Genomic DNA, 13,981 nt, shown 5'->3' on the forward strand with positions numbered 1-13,981 from the left:
TGGAGGCCTTCAGTGCTCGACGCTGGCAAACTCCAAGGAAAGAGCCGGGCACAGCAGCAGGAAGAAAACCACGGAGGGTCTGCAGTGGAAACGTGCTGCCCACGGCCCGGAATCCATATTCCCTTCCCTGCTGCCCTCAACATCCTGAAGGTTATGTCGCCCTGGAACTGCCTTTGGAAGCTGCCCCTCCCCCTTGAGGGGGCTTTGGCCTCCCATCCTCAACCCCACCCCGGCTCCAGGGCTGACCCTCACTGCCCAAAGCCACCCGAAAGCTGACAAGTCCTGTGGGTTCAGGGAAAGGCCCAAAACTTGGCCCAAATGAGCCATCCGGGAAATGCACATCAAGACCACAGTGAGACACCACTCACAGCCCCCAGCACGGCCCTAACCCAAAACAAGGCCCAGAACACGGACTGTCGACCATGGGGGGAAGCTGGACCCTCAGACCCTGCCGCTGGGGATCTAAAATGGTGCAGCCACTTGGGGAAAGAGCTGGCCCGGGACCCAGGAGTTCTATCCCGTGGTACGCGCCCAGGAGACCGGAAACCACGTGTCCACACAAACACTTGCACGAGGACGCTCTGAGCGACTTGACTCACAACGGCCAGATGGCGAAAACGACCCGAATGTCTGCCTACGGGTGACGGGTAACAAAATGTGGCCCACCCATGTGATGGAGTATTTCTCAGTCAGGAAAAGGAAGGAAGCACAGACACATGCCACCACGGGGATGGACCTCGGAGACATTAGGATAATGACAGAAGCCGGCAAGAGAGGGCCGTGGGCTGTACGATCTGGTGCGAGAACAGGCATATCCAGAGACAGAGAGTAGGTGAGCAGCCGACAGAGACTGGCGGGACACGAGGAAGGAGAGATCGGGGGCTGGGGGGACTTTTTTAGGAAAATACTCTGAAATTGATGTAACGATTGGCTCGGTCAGTGGAGTGTGAGATCCTGGTCTTGGGGGGTTGTGAGTTCAAGCCCCATGTGGGTGTAGTGATGACCATTATGTTGAATATTATTTTATTTTATTTTATTGTGAAGATTTTGTTTTTAAGTCATCTCTACACACAACGTGGGCTTGAAATCAGATCCCCGAGACCAAGAGTCAAGCGCTCCTCCGACCAAGCCAGCCAGTCGCCCCGAACTGTGTATTTTAAATGGGCGTATTTTATGGTATGTGAATGTGTCACAGTAAAACTGTTATTATAAAACAAACAAACAGGGCGCCTGGGTGGCTCAGTGCGTTAGGTCTCTGCCTTTGGCTCAGGTCATGATCCCAGGGTCCTGGGATTGAGCCCCACATCAGGCTCTCTGCTCAGCAGGAAGCCTGCTTCCTCCTCTCTCTCTGCCTGCCTCTCTGCCTACTTGTGATCTCTGTCAAATAAAAAAATAAAATCTTAAAAAAAAAACAAAAACAAAAACACTCATGCCCAAGCCTGACTTTATGGCTCCCCAAACTAAAAACTTAAACTCTCTGGCCATTTGTAGAAAATGACCTCTGGCCTGAGTGACCAGTCTCAGCCACAGATGGTAGGTTCCAGAACCCAACAGTCTGGATTTAAGATGCTGAGCGTGTGACCCTGAGCAAGGGCACTCAGCTCCTCTAGTGTCCACACTCCTGGCCAAAAAAAGGAGACACTAACAGATGCCACCTGCTCGGGTCACCTCGAGGTTCCATCAGATGCTTGCAAAGGACTGGGTGCTGTGCCTGGGACGGGGAAAGGGCTCAGAGCAACCCAAGCAGGTGATGAGGCTCATCTGCCTGAAGTCACACGGTCAAGGGGAGAATCATCAGCAGGGGGATTCAAGCCCTAGCCTGCACCTCCTCTAGCAGGTGCAGACCCCTGCCCTTCTGCGGATGGTGATCCACCCACAGTAGTTATGGGCGCCGCTTGGAGCCCACGCCTGCCTACTGCCTGCTTTTGCAATAAAACGTTTCACCGGTGCACAACCATCCCCATGAGCGTCCATCTCCTCTATCAGGCGGCTTTCGAGCTACAACAGCAGAGCTAAGTATTTGCAACAGAGGCCGTTTAGCCGCGAAGCCAAACATGGTCCGTATCTGGCCCTCTACAGGAAAAAAAGCTGCCAACCCTTGGATGAAAACATCAGTCTTGGGTTTGAGTCCTGACTTTATTCTTCTGGACCCTGGACAAAAAAATCCTGGCTGCCTCCAGACCAAGCTCGCTGGGTTATTCTGAGGATTTACTGCATTTTATCAGTCCTGAAAGGCGTATTATTTTCACATTTTGGCATTTCTGAAATTGCAAGGCAGCTTTAGAAGCAACACCAACTTAGAATTAGAATTGGCAGTTTTTGTTTTTGTTTTTTTTTCTAGCAGTGGCTGCTCATCATGCCTTAGGCGTAATAAAAAATGATAAAGGACATAAAACCTCATGTACAGGGCTTCATATGTGCGAGACACACAGTGACCCCTCAGGACAGCGTGGCTCCTTTTCTGTCCTTCTTAGATGCCATTACCTCGGGCATCTCTGCGTTCTCCCACCACCCCGCACAGCGTCGGCCGGGAAATGGAAAGTTCCTTAATAAGAACCTGAGTGGCTCAGTCGGTTAGGTGCGTCTGCCTTCAGCTCAGGTCATGATGCAGGGTCCTGGGATCGAGCCCTGAGTTGGGCTCCCTGCTCAGTGGGAAGTTTGCTTCTCCCTCTCCCTCTGCCCCCAGAGAACTCTGACTGAAGTGAAGTGGGTCTCCTGTGATGTCAGGAAGGACACAAATGCAGACAGCCATCGTTCACCCTGTAGGACAGCGCTGAAATGTGACAAACTGAGGAAGTCAGTCTGGAGAACGGCATTTCTCACCCACCTCCCTGGAAAGTTCTAAATCAAGGCGTGGAGTCCCAATGACAATGCATTCAACAGGAGAAGTGTTTGGGCCAGAATTTAAGAAGAGAAGGGGGTCGGGGGGGGGGGGGGCGGCAACAGCTCTGAGGGACGCGCCCGAGCACCCGGAGGTCTTACCTCATCGCCATAGCGTCGGTAACTGACTTCATACAGCACAATCAGACCGTTGGGTTCCTTCGGCTCCTGCCACATCAAGTGAACCACATTGTTCTCGAAGATTTCGTGGGTCACGGGGCCGACGATGTCGTCTGCCTTGGCTGTAAGGAGCAGTGCTTAGAGGCAGGCTCCTGACCCCCGGGATCAAATCCCACCTCCAGCTGCTTGCGAAACTTTCCCATGAGGGAAGTGGACGCGTAAAACTCAACGTCTTCACGGGACTGTCTGCGTACCTATCTATCCGTCTGTCCATCTCACTCATATCCCACTGGTTCCGTTTCTCTGCAGAACCCTGATTAATACCATGCATAATACGTATTTCTTAATTTGACTTTATATTTCGTATGTGTCTATCTGTGTCTGTGTATCTGCTGAAGTTGTACATTGGCTAGGGGAAGCTGGGCGCCCACAAAAATAAGAAACGATAAAGGCAGATTAGATACCCATCTACGCTGCCTACCGGGCGGAGGGCTGCCCCTTGGCGAGCCCAGGTCTCCTGGCGCTGGCGATGAGCCCACCCACCTTCGGGCATGGTCCTGGCGCTGACGTAGGCCGCCACGCTGCACCTCTCCTCGGGGGCGTCCTGGTTGCAAGCCTGCAGCTCGATGCGGTAGCCGGTGAAATGCCGCAGCCCAGAGATGACCAGGGACTCCTTGTTTACCACCTTCTCAAAAGGCTTGTGCTCCTCCGGGCTCGTGGGCGTGCTAGTCGAGGTGTTGGGGAAACCAGCAGCTGTGGGCACGGCCGCTGTCACGTTGGCCACGTCCCTGAGGGCCCTGCGTTTCCGCGACGGCCTGTCACGACAGCAGGACACACACATATACACACACGGTCATGCGATCGCCGTCTTGAGGATAAAAAAAAATGACGCTGGAGGATAAAAGTCTCAAAACCAAGGACGGGCGGGTGGCGATGCAATGAAATGCAGGTTGCCCAGAATTTAACTCAGAGCAGCTTTCCAGGACACCCGCAAGGGGAGGGGGCTCCAGGACCATCAGTGGGGGACACACACATATATTCCCCTCAACATGCTTGATTTTAGGTTGTCACGTTGCAGATTAACTGGCCACCCCGGGTCAGTGTTAAAGACCAGATGCCCAGAGCATGTCAGAGTCTTAACTTTTCAGGAACCTTATCAAACGGCATGAACCCAGCAGCCCAAACTACTGGCCAGCATCACCTACCTAAACAGGAAAGACACCATCTTCTAATTCTTATGACCCTAGAGGGCATCTACCTCATAGAAGTGACTACATTTCAATTCTTAGGTTAAAAAAAAAAAAAGTCTTACCACTCAGGTTGGTAAGGGTACTCAAAAAAAAAAAAGAAAAAAGATAAAACCATGCAGTCAATACACATCCCCCCCCAATTAAGAAATTAAGACATAAATGCAAAACCCTCAAAATTTATAAACACACATACACAAAAAGCACAGAGAAAATTTAAATGACTCATCGTTCCGCTGCCCTCTGTTTCCCGGGGGTAATTTTTTTCCTAGAAATGTTATGTGTAGGTTATAATGAGGACCAAGCGAGTTTTGTAAACCTTTGTTCGCTTGTTCTGCTGCAAACATGCATCAGAGAGCTTCCTTCAAACATAACGCATTAAGTACTTAGTACAGAATTTACGTTTTGTCTTTTTCAGTGGGAAGGTTTTCCCTCCCCGTTAGGAAAGGAGCACATGCTCAATGCAGAAAATTGGAAAATGCTCAATTTAATGCACGAGCCATAAATTACGAACCATCCTCCTATTTTATTTAATACAGACATGCCCCCGTTTTATTGCCCTTGGCACTACGGTGCTTTGCAAATCCTGCATTTTTACAAACTGAAGGTGTGTGGCACCCGGCAGAGGCCAAATCTACCAGCACCATTCTCCAGCAACATTTCCTGTGTGTCTCTGAGTCCCTTTTGGGGACTCTCACACTGTTTCGAACTTTCTCATTATCATCCTATTTGTCACGGCGATCTGTGATGGGTGAGTACGACTCACTGGAAGCCCCAAGGATGGTCTGCATTTTGTACCAATATTTTTAAATTAAGGTGTGTGTACTGTTTGGTTAGACGTGATGCTAAGGCACTCCTAAGAGACTACAGTCTGGTATCAACAGAACACTTACAGGCACTGGGGAAACCAAAAAATTCAGGAGACCTGCTTACTGCGATACCCATCTTAACGAGGGTGGGTCTGGAACCAAGCCCACAGGACCTCCGAGGATGTCTGTATTAGGAGGATCCCAGGGTCTTCTGCTCTTATCAACACCGCTTTGGTCACTGTCAGACTGTCTTATCAGACCCTAAAACTAGACTCTTAGAAGGGAAATCGCTAGGCGGTGCCTGTTCATCCACACGGCGAAACTACTCTCCGAGACATTTCAACTGATCGGGGGTCTCCCCAGCAGCCCCTCAAATGCACCTCGGGATAACCTCATCAGTACTCAGGGTTAAAGGGCTCTTTGGGTTTTGTCTGTTTGTTGGTTTGCAGATTTCCAACCCAAGAGACTGTCTGAAAAACAAGGCCTTTTTGCTCTGTTAACTCCTAACACCACTCCAGGTGAACCTGTCTTTCCTTCCTCCGTCCTTTGTGTTTCTCTAAGGGACTCGTCCATCTTCTTCTATGATGTTCTAGCACTTTCCTCACTATTCCTACTGTTACCCTGTTTATTCACTAAGGATTTTAACACAGCCGGCGAGATTTCTGTCAATGATTCAAAACAGTCTTTCACGTGTATCCGGAAAATCTGAGAGCTCCACAGACGTTTACCTTTTTTCCTGTACAGTTAATTCTCCGTGGGGTTACCCAAGTGGTCTGTTAATTATGACAGGGACCAAGGGATTGTCTCCTCTGTTTTCTATTCTGTTGCTAGTGTATCACCAGGCTTTTTAATTTACATTGTACCTGCTCTCCCAAACTCTCCTCCAAGATTTTCATAGTTGCTATCCTTGGGTTTCCAAGGAGCACACTAGAAAAAGTTGGCACCCTTTTCCTGTCGATGGTAGGAAATTAGATTTTGGATTTTGCAGGACCTGTGTCCCCAAGCACTTTTTCTCTCTACACAACTTTCAACGGCTTTCCAGCTATTAGAGCTTGAAAGTGGGAGTACACAAAGTATAAACAAATGGGTGTGGCTGCTTTCCGATGAAGCTTCAAAGACAAAAAGACAGGCAGCCAGTCTGTGACATCACAGTGAGTCTATCCTTGTACTGGCCTGTTAACATAATGACGTTACTTTCCACAATCCGCTCTTTGCGATTCTTGTCTTATTGCATTGGCTGGCTACCCAGGAAGACGTTAATTAGTAATGACGACACTGGGCTTCCTCCTAAATGGAACAGGGACAGTTTAAGTACAATGTTAGCTTGGCTGTTGGTTTCATCTAGGTAATATTTATTTACCTTGTAGCAGAAGTATTCTACTCCCACTTTTCACTCATTTCCCTAAATTAGGAGTTTTTAATGAATGCTGTCTCATGAGATTATCCTATGATTTTCCTTTACTGGGTCCCTTGATGTATTATCCTCTCCGCTGATTGTAAACCACCCTTGTACTTCTGAGTGAAGCGATAATGTCAGCACGCTGTTTCATTTAGGACGTATGGATTTAAAGTATCACATTGACTAGTCCTGGGGTTTCTGCCAACATCACAGCTACATCAGGTTCACCTAAAGTGATATTACATTGGTTTCATAAAATGACCTGGAAAGACTTCCATCAATCTCTATGCTCAGAAACGTTTCTGTATCCCAGAGTTTCAAATAACTCACCGGTAAAATTCTCTGGGCCCAGAGCCTCTCTGAGACATAATTTTTATGCATTTACCAAAGTCAGTAGACTATTTCATTTTTTCTGCTTCGTCTTGAATCTGATCAAATTAAAACTTCCCTCCTCACCAAAAGCTTCAACTTGAATAACACAAGACTGTCCAGAGAATTCAACATTAAAATCTTCCTTTGGCCCTAGTTTCAGATCACCTGCTTTATTTCTAGTTACGTGTGGTTCCCATTCTTACATCTGCAAGTTCAGCCATCTGGGTTTCCCTCTCTCACAATACATTGCTATTGTTTTACCTTTTAGGGTTTTTTTTCCTTAACTTACAAGATCATTTAAGGCGACTAATTTGCATCAAAGCCCAAGCTTTGGTGATACTCTACAAATTTAAGATACGTGATATTCGCATTCCCACTATTTTCCAAATGGACTTTAATGAAGGTTTCTAGGTCTGCTTCTTCCAAAAGGTACTGAAGTGCTCGACTTGACATCACCAGGAAGGACTTTTCTGCGCAAATGTTTGAAGCCAATTTTTAGTTTCTACTGCACTGTAGTCAGAAGACAAACACTTTGGGGGCGGAAGGTGGGGTGGGAGGGGGAATATGCACTAAGATTTTTTGTGTGGTCTCTTCGTATGCAAAGACCAGTGACGTTCTTGGACGGAAACCAAAGATACACCCATGTTAGTAAGATTCAGAACACTTCCATCCAGGCACAAGTGGGCCTTTTCCCAAATGACCACAACACTGGTGCCTCAAGGAAAAGCTATCAGGAAATGGGTGTCTGCACAACTGGGAACATGAAAAGGTCTCATCAAACAAGCTGGATGTATATGCAATCACCCCCCCACCCCGCCCCGCCGCTATCTGTGGTTTGGGGTTCTCAAAGTCCCCGTGACCTTCACACCCCACAATCTCCTAGCAAACCAGTGGCCCTCAACCAGGGGTGGGTCTGCCCCTCGCCTCGCCACACAGGAACATTTGCCATGTCTGTCTGGGGACATCTTTGGTTGTCACTACTTGGGGGACACGTGAGCTACTAGCATTGTGAGTCCAGAGACCTGGGATGCCCCCAACATCCTACCACACGCAGGGTGGGCCCCCCAAGAAAAAATGATCTGGTCCTAAAGGTCAGTACGCGTCAGATTGGAGAAACCCCAGATGCGGACCCCCATGCCTCAAAGGTCCAGGCTTTTCTTTTCTGCAGGTTATATTCCAAATGGCCACTAGGGGTCAGATCAGAGCCACACAAATAAGCCTGAAAAAATACAGCGGAGAGAGTATCATCCCTCCACAGGACCCTGACTTGCCTTTTCAGTCTCCTCCCGCCCCCCCCCCCCACCGCTGGCTCCTTCCAGGGGCCCGTGATTCATCCCAAGGCCCTTTCCGCAGCTTCTCTGCCTGTCCTCTGTTCCAGCGCAACCCCCCTTGGTGCTTCAAGACACCAGTCGCAGGGAAGCCGTCCCGTCCACAGGGGAGATCAGTGATACAGCACGCCTGCAGCCCTGCACTTGTCACCCCAAATAAAAACATTCTGCTCCTCCACTACTTGCTGCACGTGGCAGAGACTCTGCGTTCCAAGCACAGACCAGCCCGCACCGTCGGTGCTGGTAAGTAAGAGCTTAGCGAGTGACTGCACGGAGGGCAACGTGTGGCATCTACGAGGTGCCCAGAAAGTATACCCGCCCCCTACCGTCTATCTCTTTTTTTGGGGGGGGGGAGGCTTGAACTCATGACCCAGAGATCAAGAGTCACCTGCTCCACAGACGGAGCCAGCCAGGCGCCCCTTGAGTCTACGATTTAGTTAAGGGTGTGTTAGTGCAGACTCGTTCCGGCATTCACGCCCAGACCCCATCTGAGGGTGAAGGCAGTTCCCGTATGAATTCATGAAGCCTCCCAGATCGGCACGGCAGCCCATCACATGCATTAAAGCCACGGAAGCCTCTGGCGTCTCAAAGGCACACGGCATGCTTCCTGCCCTGCCTGGCCCCCAGCGGCCACGCCGACCTCCTGCAGGGGAGTCGTACCTAGTGTCCTCAGCACCAGGGCTTGACGAGGATTTTCTGTGAAAACAAAACCAACGACTTTGAGGACAGACAAAACTCGTTCAGACAGACCTCTGGCTTCTGACCGATGGAAGCCACGTTCCCTCTGAGCAGCCCCAGGGTGCCCTGCCCTTGACTGTGGACCACGTCTCCCACCTCCCAAATCACAGTGTCTCCCCATCAGATGCAGAGAACACAGCAGGAGGGGGAGGAAAGAATCAGAGAAAATACCCGACCCGACCCCAGCCCGAGATCTGGCCAGCTGGGGTCCCCCTTCACGTGCCAAACTTGACTACATTTAAACATCACAACTGACTCAGCCATTCCCTTAAGTCCAGTAGTGTTTTGTTTTTAACTGGTAAGATGGTAACTGCCCCCCATGTCTGGGCTGTGACATTTAGTGCTCTTTGGACTCAGGGTCATGGAGGGAAAAAAAAAAATCCAAGAAAGAGGGGTGCCTGGGTGGCTCAGTGGGTTAAAGCCTCTGCCTTCAGCTCAGGTCATGATCCCAGGGTCCTGGGATCGAGCCCCACATTGGGCTCTCTGCTCCCCAGGGAGCCTGTTTCCTCCCCTCTCTCTCTCTCTCTCTACCTGCCTCTCTGCCTACTTGTGATTTCTCTCTGTCAAATAAATAAAATTAAAAAAAAAAAAATCCAAGAAAGACATTTGTTTTTTAAATGTCACACAACAGCGGTTCTGGGAAAACACCTATTCATGTGAGAAGCGATGGCAGGCACTCAAATGGGCCCATTTTAGAATCTTATTTAATCCCAATGTCACCCTTTTGGGGTTTCGATCCACCTCTGGAAACAGCCCGTTGCCTCAAGACATTGCCGGGGACCCCGTTCACTGAGGGCGGTGAGGGAAGCAGGACAGGGGGCGGCTCACAGCCTACACCCCTCACAGTTGCCAGAACCAGGGTCGGGTCCCTCACCAGCTCAGAAACACTGGCTCTGGACCCGTGGAAGGGAGGTGACAGCTGCAGCAGTGCGTTACCCTAAAGACTCGGAAACTAAAGGGGCGCACGCAGCTGCTGACATCAGGCAGGTCTCCCCAGCAGAGGACCAGCTAGCTATCTCCAAACGTCCCCAGGGTCAAGGCTGTGAAGCCTGGGGGACTCATGCACTCTCAAGGTCCTAAGAAGTAAGAGCTACTATGATCAGCCCATGGCAGATAAGTAAACTGAGGCAGGACGAGCCATTTACCTAAGCATCTCTGCCTCTGGGAAAGGCATGGACCAGGATGAGTAGCCTGGGGTCATTGTCACTGCCAACCCCACCCCCATAGACATCGGCAGAGCCTTTTACTCGCTAAAGGAAACTCAATAGGCTTAACTAGGAGAAGCCTCTGGGTTTTGAAGGTGCCGCAGAAATTTCCAGAAGGACCAGAAGGGTGGAGAGATGAACAAAGAAAATGCTCGGAGCTTGAGACTTCTAGATAATTCAAGCACGGGGCCAGGGGAGCGTTCCTTCTGCCACAAAATCTAACTGAGATTTAAGAACGCAGATGGAGACCCGAGGCTGGGCTAGGGTTTGGGCCACATGGGGAAGCAAATGTTGAGGGTTTTTCGGGTTTTTGGTTTTTTTTTTTTTTAATTTTCCCCCATCCGGAGTGCTTACTTGCTCTATTTCTTACTGAATCTCTTCCTTTCCTGGCCCCCCCCACTGGGTCTCCCCTTCACCTTGTTCCCCAGGTCATGACCACCCCCCACATGGAGCCAAGGAAGAGTCCTGACCTGGGGACGAACACCACATTGTGCAGGTAATCCTCAAAGGTCTTCCTAAAAGAGGACTCCTCCAGCTCCTTGAGGATCTGGGAGTCTGTCTTGGGGCAGGAGCAGCACTCGCCGGCGGACTCCTCGTGTTCACTCTGGTTGTGCTTCGGGGAGCCCTCAGCCTCGAACGGCGGAGACCAGGTCCGGGACGGCAGCTTCAACCCTAGAGACAGGCAGAGCAGGTGGCCTGGGATCCTTCTCCTCACCCAGCAACACACACGCCCCCAGTGGGGTCCTTCTCAGAGGGGCTGGGTGCACGGGACATCTGTGCGTGTCAGGGTGTTCCAGAAACTGCAAGGTCACCCCATCGGGCTGGAGGAAGTGACCACTGCGCAGTCCCAAATTAAGGAATGAGCTACGCACACATCTTGGTGTAAAGCAGTTTGGACTGAGCAAAAAGCAAGTGCAAAGTCCCTGGGGTAGGGATTTCCCTGGCATGCTGACAGACACCAAGAACCCCAAGGAGCTAGAAGGACAGGATGAGGGACAGGATGGTGGGAGGCGGGACTAGAAAAAGGCTGGGGGCGGGGCCAAGTGACAGTTGCATGAATGAATGACTCAGGCAGTCAACCATATAAAGTGACAGGAGGCCATATAAAGGGTCCGAACCACAGACCCAATGGTGGCCAAATCAAAGAATCCAAAGTTTCTGCAGGAATCCAGCAATCAGTAGAGCTGTGGTCCTTCCACAGGGTCGGGGGTGGAGGAGGAGATTCTGCCCCGTCCTGCACCCCCAGGACACGGGGCAAGGTCTAGAGATGTCCCGGCTATGAGGAATACTGAGGGGTGAAGGAGACTCTGGCCCCCCCGGGGGGTTGGGTAGGTGCCAGTGAGGCCGGGCGAGGCAGTGGGGGCTGCTGCTGACCATCCCACGAGGCTCGGGACAGCCCCGCTCCACAGAATGATCTGGCCCCAAATGTCCACAGTGCTGAAGGAGAGACACTCTGGTCTAACGACATGAGGGGAGATGGGGGGGGGGGCTATTTCTCAAAAACACAAAGTTGTTTTTCAAATACCACGGACTGGCCGTGTCTCACCCCGAGTCCTATCCCAGGGACACCTGCCAGCCGCCGTGTGAGCCACAGAGGCGCTTTGGGTGCGACTGGGAAGCGTGAAAGTTACGCTCTTTGGGCAAAATCCACAAAGAGCCCTGGGATTCGCTTTCCCCGCCGCCGGCCCCGGCGCCCGGCGCCCGGAGCCTCCTGGGGGCGACTGAGCCCTTTTTTCCTCTCCCCTTGAATGGGTCCTGGAGACAACGGGCCCGAAGTCCTTTCCTGTGAACAGGGAGTATCCACTCGGAAGCCCCAGTATTTATCCAGCCGTGAACGGCCGCAAGGGTCTCTCAAAGATGCTTGCGACACTGATGAACGGACAGAGACTAACCTGGCTGGGGTAACCATTACAGGGACTGGTCATGGCATTATGGGCGGAAGGAAAAGTTCGGGTGTCCTTTGTGAGGGAGGATCCTGAGAATTTTCTGGAGAGGAAAGGGCTTTCTGATCAGGTCAGACACACTTCCTCACTCCTGTTACACTCTCTGGCTCCCACCTCAGGGCACGTAGTGGCCCATGGTTCTTCTGTGACTACACAGTAAAAGTATAGGAAATGGGGCACCTCGGACAGTCCCGTCCAGAGAGACAGGGAGGAGACAGTGGGAGCCGGGGCTGGGGCAGGGGCTGGGGCAGGGGCTGGGGAGTCTGTGCTTCACGGGGACAGAGTCTCCATTTGGGGAGATGGAAAGTTCTGGAGAAGGATGGCGGGGACAGTAAATACGTGTGCTTACTGTCACTGAGCCGTGCACTTAAGAACGGTTAAGAGGATCAATTTTATGTTATATATTTCACCACAATTTTTTAAAATGCAGTTGGTAATTTTAAAAATGCAGCTGGATTCTAGGACTGAAATACGTAAGGGAGTCAAACTTCAGTGTTCTCACACACACACACACACGCAAGAGAAAAAACCGAGTGATGGATGTATGAGCTAACTCCCTACCTGGGAGAAATCCCTTTAGGACATACAGGTGTATCAAAATCATTCCGACAGGCACTTTCAATATCTTACAGTTTTACCTTTCAATATCCTATAATTCAACCATATTTTAATAAAGCCAGGAGCAGAGGGAGGGACGCCCCTGGTGATATTAATGGGAAACCACTATTAGTCATAATTAGTAAGCTTATTTATTTTACGTATTTTTTTCAAATTGTGGTAAAATACACATAACGCAAAATTTAACGTCTTCATCCTTTCTAAGTGCATAGCTCAGCGGCACGAAGCACATTCACACCATCCTGCCGTCATCCCCACCCTCTGTTTCCAGAACTTTCCATCTGGAAAGTACTTCCATGAAGTAGGGACTCCCCTCCCCTTCCCCGAGTCCTGGCTGCCACCATCTTCCTGCTGCCTCTGTGAACGCGACTCTTCTGAGGACCTCCTGCGGGTGGAATAGTACCATATCGGTCCTCAGTTTATTTTTTAATTCCATAAACTCCCTGATCATTACAAATTAAGCCATGTTTAAACAGCCACATTGTAATGACAGAATTAAAGTTGTTACTCTTTTAAAAAAAAAAAAAAAAAAAAAATGGTTCAAGCTGGTGGTTTCGGTTACTCGAATGCGGGGCCAAAAGCTCACAGCTCAGCTGAGGCCTGTGTTTGCTCCTGAGTTATATAAAGCGTCTGAGGAGATAAATCACGTTTGCAAGCCTCAGCTCAGGGGCGGGAGCGGTGGGGGGGGCGGGGGGGATGAGGTCACAGGCATACATATAGCACATGATCTTAGAGCTGGGACAGCTCCCAGAGATCTGGCCTCCCGCCCCGTCTCCCGAAAAGGAGGTGGCCAGCGACCGGCTCGGTGACTCGCCCAAAGCCCTACATCGGGTCAGAGGTCTCGCCAAGCGTGGCCTGCAGGCTCGAGGCCTCTGCCGCCGCTCGCCAGCCCTCCCCGAGCCCTTGCCTCCAAGGTCAAGAGCTGAGGAATTCACGAACTCAAAACAATCTAAAGAAAAATAAATACAGACAAACATAACACACACACATATCCACACACACCCAAAAACTAAAACCTAAAGAAAAAAAAAAATGACATCTGTTTCTTTGGTTTGATGGTTTGTTTTTTGTTTTTTAATCCAGCTTTAAAATTTTAAACTAATTTATACAAACTAGTCTGAGGCTCAGAAAATTTTCTATTTTCCTGCAAATGGATGAAGCCTATGAAGCCCTCATGGGGGGGGGGTCATCACTGGTATAAATTTTTCACGGAAAGCATAGAAGGGAACACATGACCAGTCCTTGCTACCTAATCCTTACAACATTAAGGGTCTAAATGCGGGGCCTAAAACTCTTCCCTGACTTTTGTCATTAACCCCTCG

The 13,981-nt window shown here is 50.3% G+C and overlaps 1 protein-coding gene across 4 annotated transcripts in view; it reads right to left on the minus strand.

Annotated features, from left to right (window-relative positions):
• The window catches only part of INSR (insulin receptor), a 127,650-nt gene that overhangs the window by 21,242 nt on the left and 92,427 nt on the right, over positions 1-13,981 (minus strand). For 2 of the 4 annotated variants that reach the window (XM_082732800.1, XM_082732799.1), the window contains exons 10-13: positions 10,569-10,770; positions 8,816-8,851; positions 3,544-3,815; positions 2,983-3,122 (exon numbers count right to left, since the gene is read on the minus strand). In XM_082732800.1, coding sequence (XP_082588926.1) covers positions 2,983-3,122; positions 3,544-3,815; positions 8,816-8,851; positions 10,569-10,770 — 650 coding nt within the window. The remainder of the gene's footprint in view (positions 1-2,982; positions 3,123-3,543; positions 3,816-8,815; positions 8,852-10,568; positions 10,771-13,981) is intronic. The other 2 variants (XM_082732801.1, XM_082732802.1) reach the window with 1 other exon arrangement.

This window comes from Mustela nivalis (assembly GCF_964662115.1).
Source record: "Mustela nivalis genome assembly, chromosome: 1".
NCBI classification, from domain to species: domain Eukaryota; kingdom Metazoa; phylum Chordata; class Mammalia; order Carnivora; family Mustelidae; genus Mustela; species Mustela nivalis.